Genomic DNA, 20,485 nt, shown 5'->3' on the forward strand with positions numbered 1-20,485 from the left:
CTAATATGAATCTTACTAATATGAATCTAGAGCATATAAAAAATATTAATTGTTAGATAAATTTTGATATAAATCTTCTATGTTGTCGATCTTAGGGAAATTTTCTAATTCTTGACATAAATTGTACAGTTCATTTATATTTTTACTCATCTCTGTCTCGTTGCCTTTGGTCTCAAGACTGAGATGATGAAATTTCACTGCCACCAGGATTTTATGCACAAATATTTTTTGATCTGTGCCATTTTTGACCATTTTATAAATATCCCGTGTATATTTATAAAGGCTCTTATAGTAGCCCACACTCTGAGACTTCCCTATCCTCATTTCTTCTTCTCTGTATCCTTTTATATAGAAAATAATGGACTGTATATAATTTTCTATGGCTTCTGGCTTATTGTCTTTATTTTCCATGTCTCCTTCCCTTTTAAGAGTTCGGGCTTTTATAAGAAAATCATTAGAAAGAGACTGGGTGGATTTATTTGGACTTGTGAATGTGCCAAATCCCTTTTCGTCGATATTGCAGTCCTTAAAATATCCCGATTTGAGCAAATTATTGACTCTTTCTTCCATGGGGGCAAATTAAATTAAAAAGATTTAATTATTTACAGTAGAGTGTCTGATGACACAAAATAATTAAAAAATAATTTTTACTTTTATCTTCGTCTTTTCTGCCCTAGACTGTATTACTTTTATAGGGAAATAGTAAAAAGCACTTTTTTTCTGTCATTTTTTTATCCTTATGGATCGACTCTACGGTGAAACCACAGACCTTCTTTTGGACAAATTGGCCAAATTCAAAGAAAACAAAGCATCATACGAAGAACTAAAAGAATTATTCGACAAAGAAGAAATATTATCAGAATACAAAAACTGGGAAAATATAGAAAGAAAATTAAGGAAAGAAATATTCGAAAAATTAAACAAATTGAACACTCACTTGCTAAAATTAGAAAAGAAAATTTTAACTTATAAAAATATGAATAAAAACCAAGAAATAGAAATAAATATGGAAGATATAAAAATTAACTCTAATATTTTATGTAGAAATAAAGAACCACTAGAAGGATATTCTAATAGTCCTTGGTATTTGCCATGTTATCCTACTTTAAATATGATAGAATTTCTACATGAAAATGAGGATGAATGAAATTTGTTTAGAATTTGTTTGTTTTTGCATAAATAAAAATTAAGAAAACTATAAATTGAAACAAATTTTTGATTTAGCATAAATAAAACAAAGTTTTATAAAAACATATAAAAAAACAAGCCCCTTTAAAATGAAAGAAGAAATGGATTTTGAACGAGATGCATGTGAAAAGATAAATGTAGTACTTGATGGCAACATCGAGCAAAACATGAGCATTCTTGAGCTCAAAAGCACAACTATAAATAGAAGTATTGATACAAATAAAAGTAATGATATAAATAATGACATAACCATAAATAATGACACAGTTAATGATTTAAACAATATATCACATATTAATAAAGATATGAATAATAACTTAGATATTAATAATACTGATAATGTGGAAATAGATTTTACAAAGAACTCAGTAAGATTTATTAATTCAAGACCTCTTAAAAATTTATGGCCAATTGATGACAGTCTTTTATTGTTCATTGAAAACACTTCTGATTTAAATCTAAGAGATGATACAAATTTAAGATATAAATTTCTAAATGCAAATATCTTGAAAGTAGAAATTGATAAAAATCTAAAGAAGAAAATATTCATAAAAAAGATCTTAAAGCAGAAATTAATATTTTTCTATGGAAAATATTTGACAGATTTTAAGAAATTTGAATATTGTAATTTAACTTATAATGACAAATTAGAAGTTTCAATACTAAACGAACAAATAGAAGATTTATATGAAAAATTGACCAATTCTGATTCTGAGGTCGAATATTTAGAAAGAACAAATGAAACAGACAATATGAAAAATAATTTAAACAAAATCAAGGAAGATGTTTCTTTTGATAAAAAGAACAAAAAGATGTTATTTTTTATAGACAAATGTATTGAATGTAAAAATAATCTAACAGAAATAAGTCTAAATATAAATCTCTGCCCGATAACTTACAATGTCAATTTAGGCTCAAGAATTTACAGCTTATTGAAAGTCGACCATTTGACAGAATTGACTATTTTCGAAGTACTCCAGTCTCTTTGTGTCATAAATGAAGATTTACAAACATTTATGAAACATTTCAAAGTTCTACAAATTACAGGAATCATAATTCATCCACTTACAAAAGTAAAAGAGGTGTCTGCTGTTGACAATTACGTCATAGTCACAAATATAACAAATATAGATTTAGGAATAGACACGAAAATACAAAGAAATCGGAAAATCTTAGGATTGACAAATTTGGGAAATACTTGTTTTTTAAATTCAAGTTTACAGGCAATTATAAATTGTAAAGAATTTTCTGATTATTTTTATTCTTGTGAATTATCAAAATTTAATAAAACTAAAGAATTATCAGGCGCCTTTTCAGAATTGATCAAATTATTTGACCAAAATATCGACACTGTCCACCCTTGCAAATTTCGGAATATTTTAGGACTTAAAAGGGAAATGTACCTTGAAAGGGAAGAACAAGACGCCATGGAATTTATTGCAGATTTATTAAATTTAATACACGAAGAATTAAAAATGAAAAAAGATTTTTTTGAAGATTTAGAAGGATACCAAAAATGGCAAATAGAAAATCAATCTATTGTCACAAATTTATTTTTTTTAAAAATGAAATCTTCAATAATTTGTTCAGAATGTCAAAATTCTAGATCTATTTTTGAGCCAAATTTGCATCTTCCTGTACCAGTCAGGCAAGAAAAAAGATATTTTGATAATATCGTAATATTTTACGAATCTTCAAACAGAGTGCCTTTGAAAATATTTGCAGAAGAAAATTCTACGATTTTTGATCTTAAAATCATTTTACAGAAAGAATATTCTGTAACAAATAGAATTTTATGTTGTAAAATTTCTAATAATAATATTGTCAAATTAGAAGATTTTATAAATTTGAAAAATATCAAATCTACGATTTTCTGTTATGAATTTATAAATGAAAAAAGACATGAATATTTTTGGATCAAAATTAATAAGAAATATTTCTTCTGGAACTCGTCTTTTGATTTTTTAATTTTAGGACGAAGTAACGAAGAAATAACAAAATCGAAAGTTTTGGAAGAAATTAAAACGAGGTTGACACCATTTTTAGATCAAAATTATACGAATTTATTTTATGAAAATTTAGATAAATATTTCATAATTGAAAATCAGAAAAATTTAACGAATTATGAAATTAGTAAAAGACAAGTCTCTTGTAATATTTCGTCTTCTAATTTTGACAAATTATTTGGCTATGATTTCCGGCCTATAAAAAATATGATCCGGATAATTTCAGAGAAAATAGATCTAAAAAGCTGTATAAATAAATTCCTAGAAAAGGAATACATTTTTGGAGATGACAAACATCTCTGTGAGGGATGTAACAAATACACAGTCCAGTATAAAGACACGAAATTAGAGAAACTTCCTAAATATTTGATAATTCAACTTAAGAGATTTAGATTTACAGGGACAGAATTAGAGAAAATTAATACATTCGTAGATTTCGACCTGGGCTCTTTTATGATAAATAATTCTAAATATCAAATTATAAGCGTAATTAACCACATTGCCCCTTCGGCAAGTCACGCCTTTAGGAGCGTGGGGTCAAATGGGCATTACACGTCATATGTGAAATATAAAGGAGAGTGGTATCTTTGTAATGATGAAGTAGTAAATAAAGTGGATAACATAAAGAAAGATGATGCCTATATTTTTATACTAGAGAAAATAGACTAAAAACAGGAGAAAAGCCCAGTATAAAATTAAAAGAAGCCTAAATATGACGGATAATGAGATATATACAGAAAACTATAGAGACACAAATTTAATAAATATTTTTATCTTATTTTTTTACCCTTTAATTTCTATGTCTAAAATTCACAAATATTTAAGGAAACTTATAAAATCAAAATTTCATAATAAAATTAGTAAGAAAAAATCAAAAGAAATTTACAAAGATTTGAAAATTAATAAAGAGACAAATTTCATAAATAACATTTTGTCAACTGATACATCGGACAATACAAAATATAAAAAACTAAAAAAATACTGGAATTATAAACTAAGTGAAAATGATATCGAATTTATAAATAATACACTGACACAACAGGACAAAATTTGTTTTATAAACAACAAATTTGTAACAAATCAAAGGGCTTTGATTTGTTATAAAAAAAATTTTAAAGAATTTTTTAAATATCAAATTTCTGGTAAAAATTTCGAAAAATTGTCACCAATTTTCCGAGATTTCATTTTGTACAACACAACCTATTCACCAGAAAATTTTCAAATTTTTGATATAAAATCTCAAATTTATAAACCTCATGAACAAAGACTAATTTCTAAAAATACAAAAGATTTACAATATTTTGATTATAATTCAATTCCTGAAGATTTTATTATTTTTATGAAAAATAATAAAATTCCAGACTTAAATAAAATTCAACGTATTGTCAGTTCTGTCGCTTTAAATACAAATGAAAATTTTTTAATTTGTGCACCAACAGGAGTTGGTAAAACAACTATAGCTATTATGACAATTTTTCGAATTCTAAATCAAAACCCTAAAATTTGTTATATTGCACCAATGAAATCTTTATCAAATGAAATTTATAAAATTTTATCAAAAATTTTTAAAACTTTAAAAATTTTCGAATGTACTTCAGACACTCAAATATCAAAAATTGATATATTAAATTTTAATATTTTGGTAGGGACACCTGAAAAAATGGAAATTTTAATGAGAAACAATTGTATCTTAAATTTTGATTTAATTATTTTTGATGAAATACATATTTTAAATGAAATACGTGGGTATGTTATAGAAAGTCTAGTAATGCGACTTAATAAAACCAGGATGGTTGGTATGTCAGCTACTATTTATAATTATGAAGATGTAGGAAATTTTTTACAATGTGCTTCCGATAATATTTTTTATTTTAATGAAAATTATAGACCAGTGCCAATTTCATATGAATTAGTGCAGAGTTTGAATTATAAAATAGATTTATTGGATTTAATAAAAGAAAATAAAGGGCCATTTCTAGTATTTGTACATTCTAGAAAGGATACAGTAGAAATAGCAGAATTTTTGATTAATTATTTAGACAAAAAAAATTTTGTTGCGTGCCAAGACGACGAGTGTCAAATTTGTAAAATTGATACAAAATTTTTTGATAAATTTTTTTCTTATGGCGTGGGAGTACACAATTCCGACTTATCAAAAGATGTGAAGTCTAAAATTGAACATTTGTATAAATCTGGTATTCTTAATATTTTAGTTAGTACATCTACTCTGTCTTATGGTATTAATTTACCAGTAGAGACGGTTATTATAATGGGAACTAAGTTTTATAACAAAAATATAGGCGACTTTGAAGATTTAAATAGCATGGCAATCAAGCAAATGATTGGGCGAGCTGGTCGTACCAAAAAGACTACAAGTATTGAAATCGAATCAAATCAAGGAACAGATCAACCTGAAAATAGTTCGTATAAATGTAAAGGAATTGTGCTATCTGAAACTCTTATTGATTCATTTTTCTATGAACAAACAATAGAAAGTCAACTACTTGAAAACATCCACAATGTCATTTTGTCGCAAATCGATAATCTAAAATCTGCTTCAGAAATATTTAAATGGTTTACTAAGTCATATTTTTACATAAGACTTCGTAAAATAAATCCACAATATTTTGATTATTCCATGTCTCTCATACACACAGTTATAAAAAATTTAACAAATTGTAAAATGTTAAATAGAAATAATAAACTAACCCATTTGGGACGAATTACTACAAAATACTTCGTAGATTATAAAGATGCATACGATTTATATAAAAATATCAAAAATATAATGCTTGATTCGTCCTTATTAGATCTTTTAAACATTTTTTTTAAAAATTGTAAACTCAAAGATTTTACAAAAATTAATTTCCCAATCCCGTCGAGATCAGAAATTGCTAAAATTTATCAGATTTATGTCTCTGGTAAAGACAAATGCGATACTTTGGATGACAATTTGAGTAGAATTTTTAAATGCATTTTGGACATTTCCTTATATAAAAAATTGTATGTAAGTAGATTAGTAGTGGAATATTACAAATCTTCTATACACAAGAAATTTATTTATCAAAAACCAGTACCACTTGAATTTTCAATACGGGCAGATTTTTTTGGAAAATTTTTAAGATTAAAAATTGTACCTACCCAAAAATACCAGAAATGCTTAATTTTAATAATTCATGATGATAAATTGTTAGTGTCAGATTTGTTGTATAAAAATAATATAAAATATTATAAAATACCGAAATATAAATTTTATGAGATAAATATCATCAGTATGGAAACTTTAAACTCGTCATATAAAAAAACTATAAAAAGAGTCGAGTCAAATTTTCAATATAAAATTTTTAAATTTAAAAAAATTTACAAGTGTAAATTTTTGGAATTCCACGACCAGTTAAATTATTTTTTAAATCATTTTGATTCTCAGTCTCAAATTGTAGTAGCAAATGAATATATTAGAAAATTCTTCTTATTAAAATGTAAAGAGACCTCTTTATATTCGAAAAATCAAACTATCAAGAATTTAGTAGACATTTCTGGAGATATAAATATATCAGAAATCGAGAATAAAGACAAGATAGTCTTGTATTCAAATAATATTTACATTGAAGTAGAAGAAAATGACGACTTGTTTATATCTAAGAATTCTATAGAATATATTGAAAAAAGTATCAAAAATAATATGAACATGACTAGTTTAGTAAAATTGATCTTCAGTCTACCAGAAATGTATAAAGAAATTACAATAGAAAAATATAAAAAAGCAACGGGAGCCGAACTCGGACAAGAATGTGTACTTTTTTATAAAAGTCTCTACGATTTAGAAGAATACGATTTTGGACGAGTAAAATTATGCCTTAATATTTTTATAGAAAAATGTAGTGAGAAAGGGTACCTGAAGACAATGCTAAATATTTTATTTTTATTACAGAAGATTAATAAATCAAATGAAAAATTTTTTAAGGTAGAAAAAAATGAAGACGAAGTCTTCATTTTAACAAGACAGGAAAGTAATTTTTATATTTTTAATAATGAAGGAAAATATAAATACTTAGAAAAATTGAATAATAAAACGAAAATTGAAATATTTGAAGGAACAAATTATGTATTAAGTGATATTTGTAAAGGATATGAAATAGTAAAGAAATAAAAAATTTTATAAATACGCATTTTATATCAAAACAAACAAATTTATAAACAAGTCTAGTAGGAAACAAATCTATAAAATCGTATTATAAAAATTAAGTTAGAAAAATTTTAAACAATAACAAATTTATTAAAATTTAATAATATCTAGTCTATTAAAATAAGTAACAAAAATAAGTCTGTAAAAATTTAGAGTAAACAACAACCCTAATGAAATTTTAGTAAAAATTTTTATTTTTTAACACTTATTTATATGACAAATATTTTCTAATTTCTTAATCTGTTCCAAGCAATCTTTCTCCATAGAATGATCTTCTTTACTGTCATACAATATAAGTGACATGTCACTATGATTTAATATTCCATTAATTTCCTTATCTAATATCATTTTTCTTACTCTTTTTTCTATTTCATTCATTTCAAAGTTTAATTCTTTACAAATAAAATCTAAATAAATGACAGAATAAGACTCAATTATCTTTAGAATATTATTTTCCAATAAAATGTCATAAAGATATCCAAGATGAGAAGTCATAAATTCGTCATTCTCTATAAGTGACTTGTTTTCATTTAATAAATCCAAATATAATCTCAAATTTCTTTCTGTACAACATTTTCCAATTTTTATTAGCAATTGGACGACCGCGTCAGGCACATGGCGGGTCGCGTTTTTATTCTTGAAAATTGTATCAATTTCATTTTGATTTTTACTTATAATTTTACTTAAAATGAGGTATCTAAGAGAAATACAAGCATAGTCATATTTCTTATCAATTGTAAATCCTTCTATAGACTCTAAGAAATATGAGAAAGCTGTCTTGTAATTTCTTTCATCACATAAATACATTCCATTAAAGAGGTCAATTTGGGCTTGTAATTCGTACGAACAATACGTGCTGACGGCCAAAGCGCGCGCGGCCGTCAGACTTGATTTCGCCCTATTAAAATTTTTAATTTTATAAAAAGCTTTAGATTCATAAACATACAAACCTATCAAATTATTTTTATCATCAAACTTCTTCAAATCTTTAGCAATTTCTTTTATACGAGTAAGTGCTTCATGATATTTTGACACATAAATGTAGACATAAATTCTTTTACATTCCAAATCAAGTCTAAGAAGATTTTTATTATCTTTTGTAGCCCATTCAATTAAATCGTCAAGAACTTTACTCATGTTTTCTAAAGTGGCGAAATCGCATGGGACCATGTCAAATATTTTTTTTATTATTTTTGTAATTCTGGCAGTTGTAATATTTGACCAAGATTCTTTAATATTTATAATATTCATCTTAAGTGAATCAAAGTCATTATTTTCAAGTGAAAACTTTTGTATTTCCAGAAAAGCTACTTCTTTTTCTTCTTGTGATGCATTTTTGTCACTTAGTATTGCTCTTAATTGGTCGCTCATTTTTAAGGGCTAGATTTCTAAACAAAAAAAAACAATATTTGCTTTTCAAAAAAAAAAATCTTTGTATTGAAATTTACAACGTAAAGTCATTGTGTTAAAATAAGAGGCATTTCTTATTTGAATTGAACTAAATAAATTTTTTTGTAATGTTTTTATTACGAAAATATATTTTAAATACAAAACAAGTAGTTTTGTACTATCAGAGATAGTCGAAATTATGAACGTTTTTGGGATATGTTTGAAGTTTTGTTTAGGTTTAATATTCCTAAAAATCCCAATTCCATTTCTTAACAACTATTTAAAAATAAAACTAAGATTTGATTGTTTGGTGATTTTGATCATTTCGATTGCTTGTTTGTAAAATTTAAAATATTTTAATTAACATTAGAAATTAAACTGATATTTTTTTTAAAATTAAATTTACAACATTTTCTTATTTTTATTGTTATTTGCAATTTGTATCTATATAAAACTTGCGTTTTCAAACGTTTTAAATTACACAGCGTCATTTATTTTTACTTCGCCAATCTCATTATACCTCTTAATAAGATCTGTTTAATTCTCTAAGTCAAATTACATGAATAATGTATAGTTAAGAGGTTTTTAAATCTGTCTTAAACCACGACACTTAGCAGCCAAAGTTACGCTATCCGCACAACCTTTTTTTGATATAAGATAATTTTTATTTTTTTTAAATCTATTTTCTAATCAAATATGAGATTTCAAGCGCATTTTATGATACTCACATAAAAATATGTCTAAATTTCTCGTGGTATCATTGATTTTATTTATTCATTGTTAACAGAGCTCAATTCTTTCCATGTTTTTTCCCTGCACATTTAATAAGTCTGCAATTTTAAGGCATTGAATCAATTACCAATCTTTCCACACTACCTTTTATTTATATTCAAAACTTGTTTTTTTACAATTACATATATGTTTTAATCTACTATAATATAAAATCAAAACTATATTTTTTTTACAGATTAAATTAATACATTTGTATACGAATGTGTTTGCTCGTATAATTATACCATCCACCGATATCTTCGTTCATCTGTTTGATAATCCTATTAATGTACTTCATACAATATCTCAAGATAAAAAAGAAGAAAAGTTTTACATATTGTTTTTTCTGCGCAGAAAATCAAATGGTTGTTTGCTGTACATCTTATGCCTAAGTGAACATATGTTTTCCTTTTCTCATTCTTGTTGTACATATGTTTACCATATTCAAAATGTAAATTGTTCTAAATTTTATATATTCTTGTATTACATAATTATATTGAAAAAAATATGAAGATTTTTTATAATTTGTTCCTCTTTAAATAAGTCTAATACAGTGGAGGGGCTCTTAGCACAGTGGTAGAATGCAATGCTTCCATTGAGCAATGGCCGGGTTCGATTTCCAGGGGCACCAAAATTGGTTCTACTTTCTATAATGCAGTTGGAACAACTCAGATGATGAAAATGTCCACGATAATCATTAAGTTGATTCAATGAAACTTTGTAAGTCCAGCCACAAGGGGATTATCATCTAGTGTAGAAACGCACCTCAAAGCCAAAAAGCAGTATCACTCTTTGGTGACTTAATGATACATAAAAGTATCTAATGGGTACGGACTAGTTGGAGCCCATGGCTGGTGCACTCTAGAGTCGTATCCTAGAGCTAACTAAGAGACTAGACGAAGTAGGGCAATAGAAGGTCTCGTGGATCCTATCCTACAAGATTCTGTAACATGGTGGCCGAACCTAGTGAGAGACTGGTGGTCAACGCAGCCCAATAAAACCGCCGGGCTGGTGATGTGGTCGTGTAAGGAGCCGTGTGTGCAATATGGATGATTGTAGGGACCTTTGAGTCAGTACGATGATGTCTCTCCTCGGGTTATAGATAACCATGCCGGTTAAGTATATCCGCTGTGAGGTCACTCTGGACGCGATTTAAGGTATAAATGGGGAGTGTTTTCCTGGAGCCAAAGTCCAATGGATACGGCGGAGCTTGCTGCACCGGCAAGTTGTATGGAGGGAGTTTTAGTGAGTACAAATCTCACAGTACCAGTTGGATGAGGATCAATCAAATCCCTCTGGTCCCTATGTAAGGTTTCTCCCTGCCTCTTACTTGCAAGAAAAAAAAAAGATACAGTGGATTTTTTTATATTATTTCATACTTCACAAAAGAGATAGTTTTTAAAAATATTTACTGATATAATGTTTTTATAAAAAGACTGGCTTGATTTATTCTTTATAAGTTTTAATATTTTGTTTATAAAATATTATATGTTATGTTACTGCGTAAAAATTATTAGTCTGATGATTTATTCAATTATCTTTTCCAATGTTAAAGGGTCTATCAACTATTATCTCGCATTTTTCATTTTCATTATAATGCTAGATATATTTTGTCTCTTTTTTAATTATAAAATATATTTTTTTATCATTCTAAATTTACAACTATCTTTATACATTATCCGGACTATTTTGAATTTAAAGAAATTATTGCAAGAGTTGTAATTTCTACCTTATATTTAGGTGCGTAAAATAAATGTTGATGTAGCTAGTATTGGAAAATGTTTGTTTGACTGGTAAATCAGGATTACTGCAACAATTCTAAGTTTAGAATAAAAAACAAAAAGAAGGTGCCGAGTAAATACAACCTAATGGCAGAATATACCTATTGAACTAAGATAGTACGTATAAAAAAAACTGATTGGTTTGCAAGAGCCTGTATGTGTTTGTCTAACGAACGAAGTAACTTAATGACAAAATGAAGCTCTAGAAATATTGTAGGAAGTCATTATAGGTTTAAATTAGTATCACTAAATATGCAAACACGTTTATTCGAAGTAATATTATCAGCATTCTGAAATATCATTTAAAATAATCACATTAGTTTATTTTTATCTTCTTATTATGTGCGATTTTAGAAAATTGCATTTATAGTATTTTTATGAGGTATACACTATAGCTAAATTTTTTTTGGAAGCAGTGACCGAATTCCCTTTCATTTTATGTAATTTTTTTCTTAATATAATTTGACATTCACAAGAAATTTTTTTGTTAATTACAGATTATTTTTAAAATACAAACTTTAAATATCTTTAAATTTTGTGTTTTTAGAATTTTTATAAATATACTTTTTCAAAAAAATAATTAAGTTAAATGAGTTTTTAAATTTTGAAAAATTCTATTTAAATGTCATCATTAGTATTTTAAGTTTTTTGTATAAACTATATAAGATATAAGCCAGCTTTTGACTACTCTAATTGTATTGCTTTCATCTTGCAGTTACAGTCTTAGATTTAGTAATTGCATCCCAGTTAATAGTGCTTATTCTGTAGGAAATGTTTAGTTAATTTATACATAAAAAACATTTTGAAGCAAAGTACTAAGAGGGACACAATATTTTTGTGTACCAGTAATGTCTTCAAAACCAAATAAACTCGATTCAATTATATTTTTCGCCTATTATTTTTTATTATTTAAATTTTTTACATGGGTTTATATTGCCTTGGCAGTGGTCGAAGGCGATGCTTAATTGAGCAAAGGCTAGGTTCGAATCTAGGGCAACCAAAAATAGGTTTACTTTCTATGCTGCAGTTGGAACACTTAGATGATGAAAATGTCCACGATAATAATTAAGTATATTTTGAGAAACTAGTGTGCATCCAGCAATAATAAAATTGGCTCTAGTGTAAAAAAGCACCTAAAGGTCAAAAAAATTTATCCCCCGTGGTGGCTTAATAGAACATAAAAGTATCTAATGGGTCGGGTCAAATTGGAGCATATGGCTGGTGCACTCTAGAGTGAAATCCTAGAACTAACTAAGAGACTAGACGTAGTAGGACATAGAAGGTCCTGAGGGCGCTAAATGGCCAGATTTTGTAACATGGTGGACGAAACTAGTGTAAACTGGTGGTAAACGCAGCGCAATACAAATGCCGGGCTTTTGATGTGGTAGTATAAAAAGCCTTTTATTCAATACAAATGGTTGTAGGGACCTTTGAGTTAGTACAATGATGTCTTTCATCGGGTTATAGATAACCATGCTCGTTAAGTATATCCGCTGTGAGGTCACTTTGGCCGCGATTTGAAGTATAAATGTAAAAAGTTCTCCTGGTGTCAAAAATCAAAAAATACGGCGGAGCTTGCTGCGCAGGGCAAGTTTTGTGGTAGGTGTTTTAGCGAAAAAAAAATCTTACAACAACAGTTGGAATAAATTACATTCAAATACCTCTTGTACCTATGTAAAGTTTCTTTCTACTTGTTACTTGCAAAGAAAAAAACATAATTTTATTTAAAAATAAAATTTCATACCACAAAATCATTACAAAGTGAATGTGATATATCTTTCTTTTATTAGGTAATAGTTTTGTATTTGCTTTTTATCTATAATATGTATATATACTATTTTTTTAATTTTTAAAATGTTTTGCAAGCTAATTGAATTCTTGTTAGTAATATATATATATACGCAATAAATTTTTTTCAAAAATTTACATTAAAAACTTTATGCCTTCTAAAGTATTATGAAATCAGTTTTTTTGTTTATACGATATCGATGGGTATATTTTTTTATCTTATTTGGTCATAATACAGCCATGTAACTGTTTTTAGCTCTCGTTAGTGAGTTTGCTTCATTTTCACAAAAAAAAAACATTTAAATCTCTTCGAAAAACACTTATTAAATACAAGCATCAGTTACAAGGATTTATCTACAACATAAAAAACAAATATATTGTAAAATGAGCAAGATTGTATCAGTACTTTATTTTTTTCTTTCGATATCGGAATAAAAATGTCAAATATTTCATGTATTATAATCATAAACTACGTGTACAATTATAGATCAAAATTTCTCCGTTTCAAATATTATTTATAAAGTTTAAAATAAAATAGTAGTCATAGTAGCTCAGTGTTATTTCGTTTAAATGTAATAATCTATGAGTTAGCTTAATTAAAATGTTTTGTCACCACATTTATTTTCTAACATATAAAAAGATATTAAATTATTTTTCATAAAAATTCCATTCACAATATAACGACATTTGACACACATGACACATTATTAATAAATATTAAACATCGAACTGATAAACACAAATTTGACATATTTAATCATAAAATTAAAAAAAAAGAGACTTATGCTCCTTAAAACATCTCAAATCTAATTCTAGAATTGTTGCTTATAAATTAATAATACTAAAAGAAAATTTGAATTTTTATATTATGAAGTGTCAAACATTTCGACACGTTTCTATATTGCCACTTGGCGGGCAGATTACATAAACAGATTTATTTAGTGAACAAATGTGCAAATTATAATAATTTTATCAAAATACAATTTTTTTTATGATGTATTTTTGTTACAAAGAAAATGTTTAATTTGAATAATGTTGCATAAAAAATGCACTTGTTTAGTACATTTAATTAATTGAAAAACAATATATGATTCAATTAATGTATCTATCTCGAATAACAAAGCGAACACATTACAGTACTCATCATTAAATAATAAATATTATTTTATGTTTTATTTTTCAATATAAAAATATAAATACAAAAAAAAATTACCCTTAAGATGTTTTTAATTTTTTTAATTTACGCTCTTGCAATTAGAAAAATAAGTAAGGAAGAAATTGAAAAGATCATTGTTTTGACAAATGATGGAAAGTCCTATGTAGTAGATGGGAATAAATTTTCAACCCGAAAACAGAATGAATATTGTATGGCCGAAGATTTGTTCATGGCCGAGAACGGCCAAGAAAATAATGAAAGAGAATCATTATTGACTCGAAAAAAAAGTTCACCAAAAAATAAAAAAGATGGAAAATGTTACACGTATAAGAAGGCTTTGATATTATCTTGCGTGTTAATTTTTAGTATTACTACTGTTGGAGCTTTATTATATAATTATAAAGATAGCATTGGAAGTTTTCTATCGACATCTAAAATATTTTTTAATAATTTAAACGATTCTAATTTGAGCTCAACAAATAGCGAAGAACCGACATCTTCCCCAATTTATACTTCGTCGGAATATATACTTTAAATTAAAAAGTTTATTATAAAATGTATAAAGTTAAAATTTATAGGAACTCTTATACTGTGATTTATGTTATTTTTATATGTATCACATGGTTTATTGGATTACATTATAATATTCTATGTGATAATTTAAAATGATGTGGTAACTGATTGCCCCCGATACTATATAAAAAGCAGAATCTGAACTGCGAAATCGAGCATATCCCCAAGGAAGAATGATTAAAACGACACAGTAAATAATCTAAAGGTGCTGGTCAAATAGATGCAGAATAGGGGCTGAAAGTTATTACATAAAGCTATAAAGGTGTCTGCCAGACCATTTTATTATCTCGTGTAAGAATGTAATTTATAAATGTTTATATCTAATCCAAGATCATGTTGCAAGGCCTTGGATCTTAAATGTAACTTTTTTCACCGCAAAACCACGTAAGAGCTTCATTTATAGTTCCGAACGGTATCATGTATGCAAACAAAGATCTTGTAATGACTAAAAGAATAATTGCGTCAAGCAAATATTGTCTGATATTGATCAGGACAAGATATTCGATAGCCCAATGTGAGAATCTCTAAGCAAAAGAGGTGGCTGATGTCGTTGAATCAAGAGTACTGTTAAAACTATTTGATTAATGAAGATATTTATTTAAATAAATAAAAAAATTTTCTTTAGAATTATAAGTTGTCAGTGGAAGTTGTTTTAAAAAAAAGAATTTACAAACAATATAATTTTAGTGCATTTAAAGTATATGCGTAAATGAAATGACATGAAAATACAAAAATACCCATTAAAGATGTTACTTATAAAAAAATTACTAATATTCATTAAAATGGTTAGAACGCTTTTTAGCATAGCATCAGACCATATAGCAAAACGAGATTACGCTAAAATGATATTGTCTCAACATAAACACACTCTGATCTTTAGTATCCCTTTAAAAAATTTTTTTCTAGAATAAATGAGATTTTTTACAATTAATTTATAAAAGATCACTTTGAGATTTTCTCATATTTACGAATTTACAATGTTTTTGTTAAATATTTCACATAAATTGTTCTTTTCATATTTTTTAATTCACAGCTTAAAATATACCAATAAAGATATAGTACAGTGCTTTACTTTATTATGCATAATTTATAAGTCAAGTTTAGAATTTTTTATTAAATCATTTTATATCATAATAATTCAAAAGTAGGTCTTGTAGCCTTTATAATTGTGATAAAGGTTACGTCTTTATTGCCTTTCATACTCCTACAATATCTTCTTCCTTCTTATGTTATTGAATAAATAATTTATTTTGGTATAATATAATTTTTTACTACTAATTACTTTTCACAAGCTATACTCACAATTTCTCCTAAAAGTTTCTGAATATTCTCCTGAAATCCACATATTGTCCCTCTAATCTTCTTTCCTGTTCAGTATCAAGCCCATGTCTGATTAACATAATAAGCTTTCTAAAGTCATTTTAAGGGCTCTTGTCTGTATATATTCTTCCGATCTGGGCTCTAATCGAAGCTATTTGATATGCGAGCGGTGGAAATTAGATACTATTCCATTCCAAGTCATCTTAAAAGGAATAATTTTCGGCTTGTATTATAGAGAATGGCCACATGATTTGCAAGCCTATGATATTGAAAATGATAATTAGATATTTCACAAAAAGATTCTTTAATTTGAGTTTTGAATTCAAATTAATCTTTAGTTTTTCTTGGAATTTAGTTACCTTGCGTTCACCGCTGCTACCTAATAAAAATTACATTCTTCACTTCCTTTTTTAAAAACAATACATTGGACAAGAACCCTGCATGGTCCTCTTTTTTTAATAAAAACCTTTTGATTTCCTCATAGTACTATTTTTTTATTATCCTAGTAATTCTTTGGACCAATATGAATGTTTAAGAAATTCGATTTATTATTCTTTTTTTCTTGTGATAATTTTATAAATACATTTATTAATATCTCAACATTCTTATTTGAAACCGTCCGTTTGAAAAATACATATGTCTTTCTTTGATGGATTAATTGCATATATAAATTACAAAAGTGTAGATCATAAATTCAACACTTCGTTGTGTAATCGGTTAAAATTATTCTCACGTTTAAAAACGTATGTCTACCCTTTCCAACCATTTCTCGATCATATAATGATTTCCTCATATTCCAAATAATATGTTTTGGGTCTTTGAGTACATAAATTAACATTCTAAACTGCTGTGATGTTCTCACGTGTTTTTATTGGTAGATAATTTTAGTATAATATCTCATAATTCTGGCTTTTATTATAATTTTAATTGTCCGTATGTATTTTAAAATTTTATTGTCCTGTATCAACGGGACTTTGCTATATTTAAAATAGCATTCTAAATAGTTTTTAATATTATATAATTTATTGATGGTTTCTCTATTTCTCTTATACTCCATACCCTTCACAGACAGACTTTCTTTTATATTTTATTTTTAATTTATTATTTCTTGTCAACACTAAACACAAACATTGGCGTACTTACGAATGTAGTAACGACCATCCAACTTTCGTTTGTTTGTTTGTGTGACACATCTTGACAGGTCATTTGAAATGCTTGACATGTCTTTAGACATCAGTGACAGCTGATGGTTTTAGCAGCTGTCCATGTGATGTAGTAATATACATCACATTCTGCCCTCTCCTAAAGCTTTAAGTTTTGAGCCTGTCTCCATTCATTGTTATATATTGCTGACAACCCTTCATGTTTAGATATTTCATCCGGCGGTTCTACTATTATATTATTTGTATCGTTTTTTATAGCGTTCTGCTTATTCTTTGTGTTTATATTATTTAATGATTCTTTCAGCTTATTTCTTATTTTATTCGTATTCATTTGTTTGTCTTTATCACGATATTTTATTTTTGTTAGTTTAAAATCTCTATTCCTTTTATATTCATCTTTTTTATTGTTTTTGAAGTTATTTTTCATCTTATTGATTAACGTCTTGTCAATTTCTGTCATTCTTTCGATATTTTTATCTTTTTCTTTTAGTATTTTTGTTTCAGCTACCTTTTCACGTAGATTTTCCTGGCTAAGCGTATTCGCTTTTGTTTCATCATTTGCTGATGTTTCATGTTTAATTTTAACTTCTTTCAATTTTTTCTTATTTAAAGTTTCTTCTTTTAATAAGTCATTATTCTCGACTTTATCTTTTGTTTCTTTAACTTCCTTCATCATGTATAGCTTTACTGGAACATCCTCTTTGACTTTTCGATGATGCGATGTTTTCCTTAGCTGTTCGGAAGTATTATTTTTTATCGTAAAGCATTCATTTGAATCGTGCGTAGTATTTTTGTGTAAACTGCACCATTTACTATTCATATAGTTATCGTTTTGATTCCTAAATCGTTCTCGATCCATGTTAATTTGTCTTTGTTTGAGACCTCGTCTCTTACCTTCTAATATAAGATATTCTTCTACTGATTCTAGATATGCAACGATATCTTCAATTTTTTTTATTCCCAATTCTAAAATTTTTAATCTAGTTGAAAATCCTAAGCCCATAAAAAAACTTTCTCTTAGTTTTCTTTCATATTCCTTTCTGGTTAAACCTTCAATTCTGCTATATTGGTCAATTAAGTCTTTTAATTCTGTTAAATATTCTTTAATATATTTGAAATGTGTCTGCCTACAATCCATTATTTTCAGCTGGAGCATTTCTGAACTCATTTTTTTAGTTAAATTTTTTTCTATAAATATTTTTATTTCTTTTAATTCTGATAAAGAAAATACTGGTTGCAACATTGGGTCTTTAATGAGCTCTCCTAAAGCTATTTTCTGTTTCTTAATATCCCAATTCTTATGTTTACTTATTTGGTTGAATTCTTCAAACCAATGTTCTAATTCAGCATGATCATACTCTCTGATGTCTGCTATTATGTCTAAGTGTTTTTCCACTTCTAAATCGATCTCCTCGATCGTGTATTTTAATTTTAATCCTTCTCTGGATTTTTTTTTTTATTTTTTCCTGCAATACAAGTTGCTCTTTGAATTCAAATTTGTCCTGTATCAACGGGACTTTGCTATATTTAAAATAGCATTCTAAATAGTTTTTAATATTATATAATTTATTGATGGTTTCTCTATTTCTCTTATACTCCATACCCTTCACAGACAGACTTTCTTTTATATTTTATTTTTAATTTATTATTTCTTGTCAACACTAAACACAAACATTGGCGTACTTACGAATGTAGTAACGACCATCCAACTTTCGTTTGTTTGTTTGTGTGACTCATCTTGACAGGTCATTTGAAATGCTTGACATGTCTTTAGACATCAGTGACAGCTGATGGTTTTAGCAGCTGTCCATGTGATGTAGTAATATACATCACATTTATAATGTTAAATTTCTAAAATATATCAGAATTGCTATATTGCCCTAAATTACTTTCTTAACTTTTCATTTACCTCATAAAAATAATATTTTTTTAATTTATTTACTAAATAAGTTTTAAAAAAATTACCGCTAAAGTTCAAGGCGAAGTTTATTAATATTATCAAATTGTATACTTATGCCCACATAACATATACTTGTTCATACACAAATCGAACTTATAAATTTATACTTTTACTAATTCTTCGGAAGAGGTATATTAGAAATTGTATAAAAGCATATTATTTGGAAATATAACATTTATTACGTTTTGAATCAACTTTAAATTTTAAACATTCAGAACCAAAAATAGAGTCAAGAAAAATATTAGAAAAATGTTTAAGTATTGATAGTTCAAGAATTAAAGGGCTATAAAATAATATAAATCGATTTAATAAATGTTGTAAAATAGTGCTATCAGTAAACAAATTCAAATAAAACGATAAGAACCAGTTAATAATGAAGCTGGGACCGATGTAAAGTTTCAATCTCTATTAGGGTGCAGGAATATAATTTCAATCTAAAAGAAGGTGATGAAGTTTCTTAGAGTTCTATAAATTACATGATATCCATTGCTTATCAGGGATAAGATTAAATCTAATACTACAAAATAAGAGTAAGTAGTTTTGATTTTATGGTCTTAAAAACACTGAACTGATATACAGCTTTATTGTTTAAGAAAACAAACTAAGCAAAAAAAATAGTTATATTTTAGCATACAAGATTTTGAGAACTCATAAATGAGCACTTCAAAAAAATTTAGATCACTAATAGACATAAACAAAAAAACAATATTAAATTTCACAATATGTATCAATGAGCTATTAGGTCGCAAGTATACAATATTAAATAAACGTGATCCACATTAAAATTTTGCTGTTCCCTTGGTACAATCTATACTATCATTCTTTAAAGCCATTGTATATGTTTTTGAAGCTTTTTTATAATTTGTTCGATAATACTAAATATCGTATTCAGTAATTTAACAAATAAAGTTTACAAACTAAAAGAATAAACCAGTATTGCTATGCGCCAAATAAAATACATCACTTTATACTAAAAAAAAAAAGAATCAAAACAGACTCATGTCATAAAAAAAATTGAACAATACATAAGATTTTTGTCAGCTATATTAATCGCCTGCGAAGTTTGATATGATCATAAAGGGTATTTTAAATTGGTGAAAACATAAATATATACGACGATGATATGATCGTACCTGTAAAATATGCGAAAAAACATGCAAAAACCTTGAAATTGTCTCAGCTTTAATTTTCTTAGCAAATTTAC

At 26.8% G+C, this 20,485-nt stretch overlaps 6 protein-coding genes across 6 annotated transcripts; 4 read left to right on the top strand and 2 right to left on the bottom strand.

Moving 5' to 3' along the window:
* Positions 1-45: 45 nt before the first annotated feature.
* On the bottom strand, positions 46-570 carry VNE69_02125 (uncharacterized protein; the record flags this gene model as incomplete). The annotated part of the gene is made up of 1 exon (XM_065472674.1): positions 46-570. One exon carries the CDS (start codon positions 568-570, stop codon positions 46-48), a length of 525 nt encoding a protein of 174 aa, XP_065328746.1.
* Positions 571-739: 169 nt separating this feature from the next.
* Positions 740-1,147, top strand: VNE69_02126 (uncharacterized protein; the record flags this gene model as incomplete). Its single annotated transcript, XM_065472675.1, has 1 exon — positions 740-1,147. The coding sequence occupies one exon, from the start codon at positions 740-742 to the stop codon at positions 1,145-1,147; it is 408 nt and encodes a 135-aa protein (XP_065328747.1).
* Positions 1,148-1,277: 130 nt separating this feature from the next.
* Positions 1,278-3,863, top strand: VNE69_02127 (ubiquitin carboxyl-terminal hydrolase; the record flags this gene model as incomplete). The annotated part of the gene is made up of 1 exon (XM_065472676.1): positions 1,278-3,863. The coding sequence occupies one exon, from the start codon at positions 1,278-1,280 to the stop codon at positions 3,861-3,863; it is 2,586 nt and encodes an 861-aa protein (XP_065328748.1).
* A 130-nt stretch (positions 3,864-3,993) lies between these two features.
* Positions 3,994-7,344, top strand: VNE69_02128 (pre-mRNA-splicing helicase; the record flags this gene model as incomplete). Its single annotated transcript, XM_065472677.1, has 1 exon — positions 3,994-7,344. One exon carries the CDS (start codon positions 3,994-3,996, stop codon positions 7,342-7,344), a length of 3,351 nt encoding a protein of 1,116 aa, XP_065328749.1.
* A 234-nt stretch (positions 7,345-7,578) lies between these two features.
* Positions 7,579-8,751, bottom strand: VNE69_02129 (proteasome subunit RPN6 (RPN6); the record flags this gene model as incomplete). The annotated part of the gene is made up of 1 exon (XM_065472678.1): positions 7,579-8,751. One exon carries the CDS (start codon positions 8,749-8,751, stop codon positions 7,579-7,581), a length of 1,173 nt encoding a protein of 390 aa, XP_065328750.1.
* Positions 8,752-14,329: 5,578 nt separating this feature from the next.
* Positions 14,330-14,800, top strand: VNE69_02130 (uncharacterized protein; the record flags this gene model as incomplete). The annotated part of the gene is made up of 1 exon (XM_065472679.1): positions 14,330-14,800. The coding sequence occupies one exon, from the start codon at positions 14,330-14,332 to the stop codon at positions 14,798-14,800; it is 471 nt and encodes a 156-aa protein (XP_065328751.1).
* Positions 14,801-20,485: the final 5,685 nt, after the last annotated feature.

Source organism: Vairimorpha necatrix, chromosome 2, assembly GCF_036630325.1.
Source record: "Vairimorpha necatrix chromosome 2, complete sequence".
Classification (NCBI taxonomy): domain Eukaryota; kingdom Fungi; phylum Microsporidia; family Nosematidae; genus Vairimorpha; species Vairimorpha necatrix.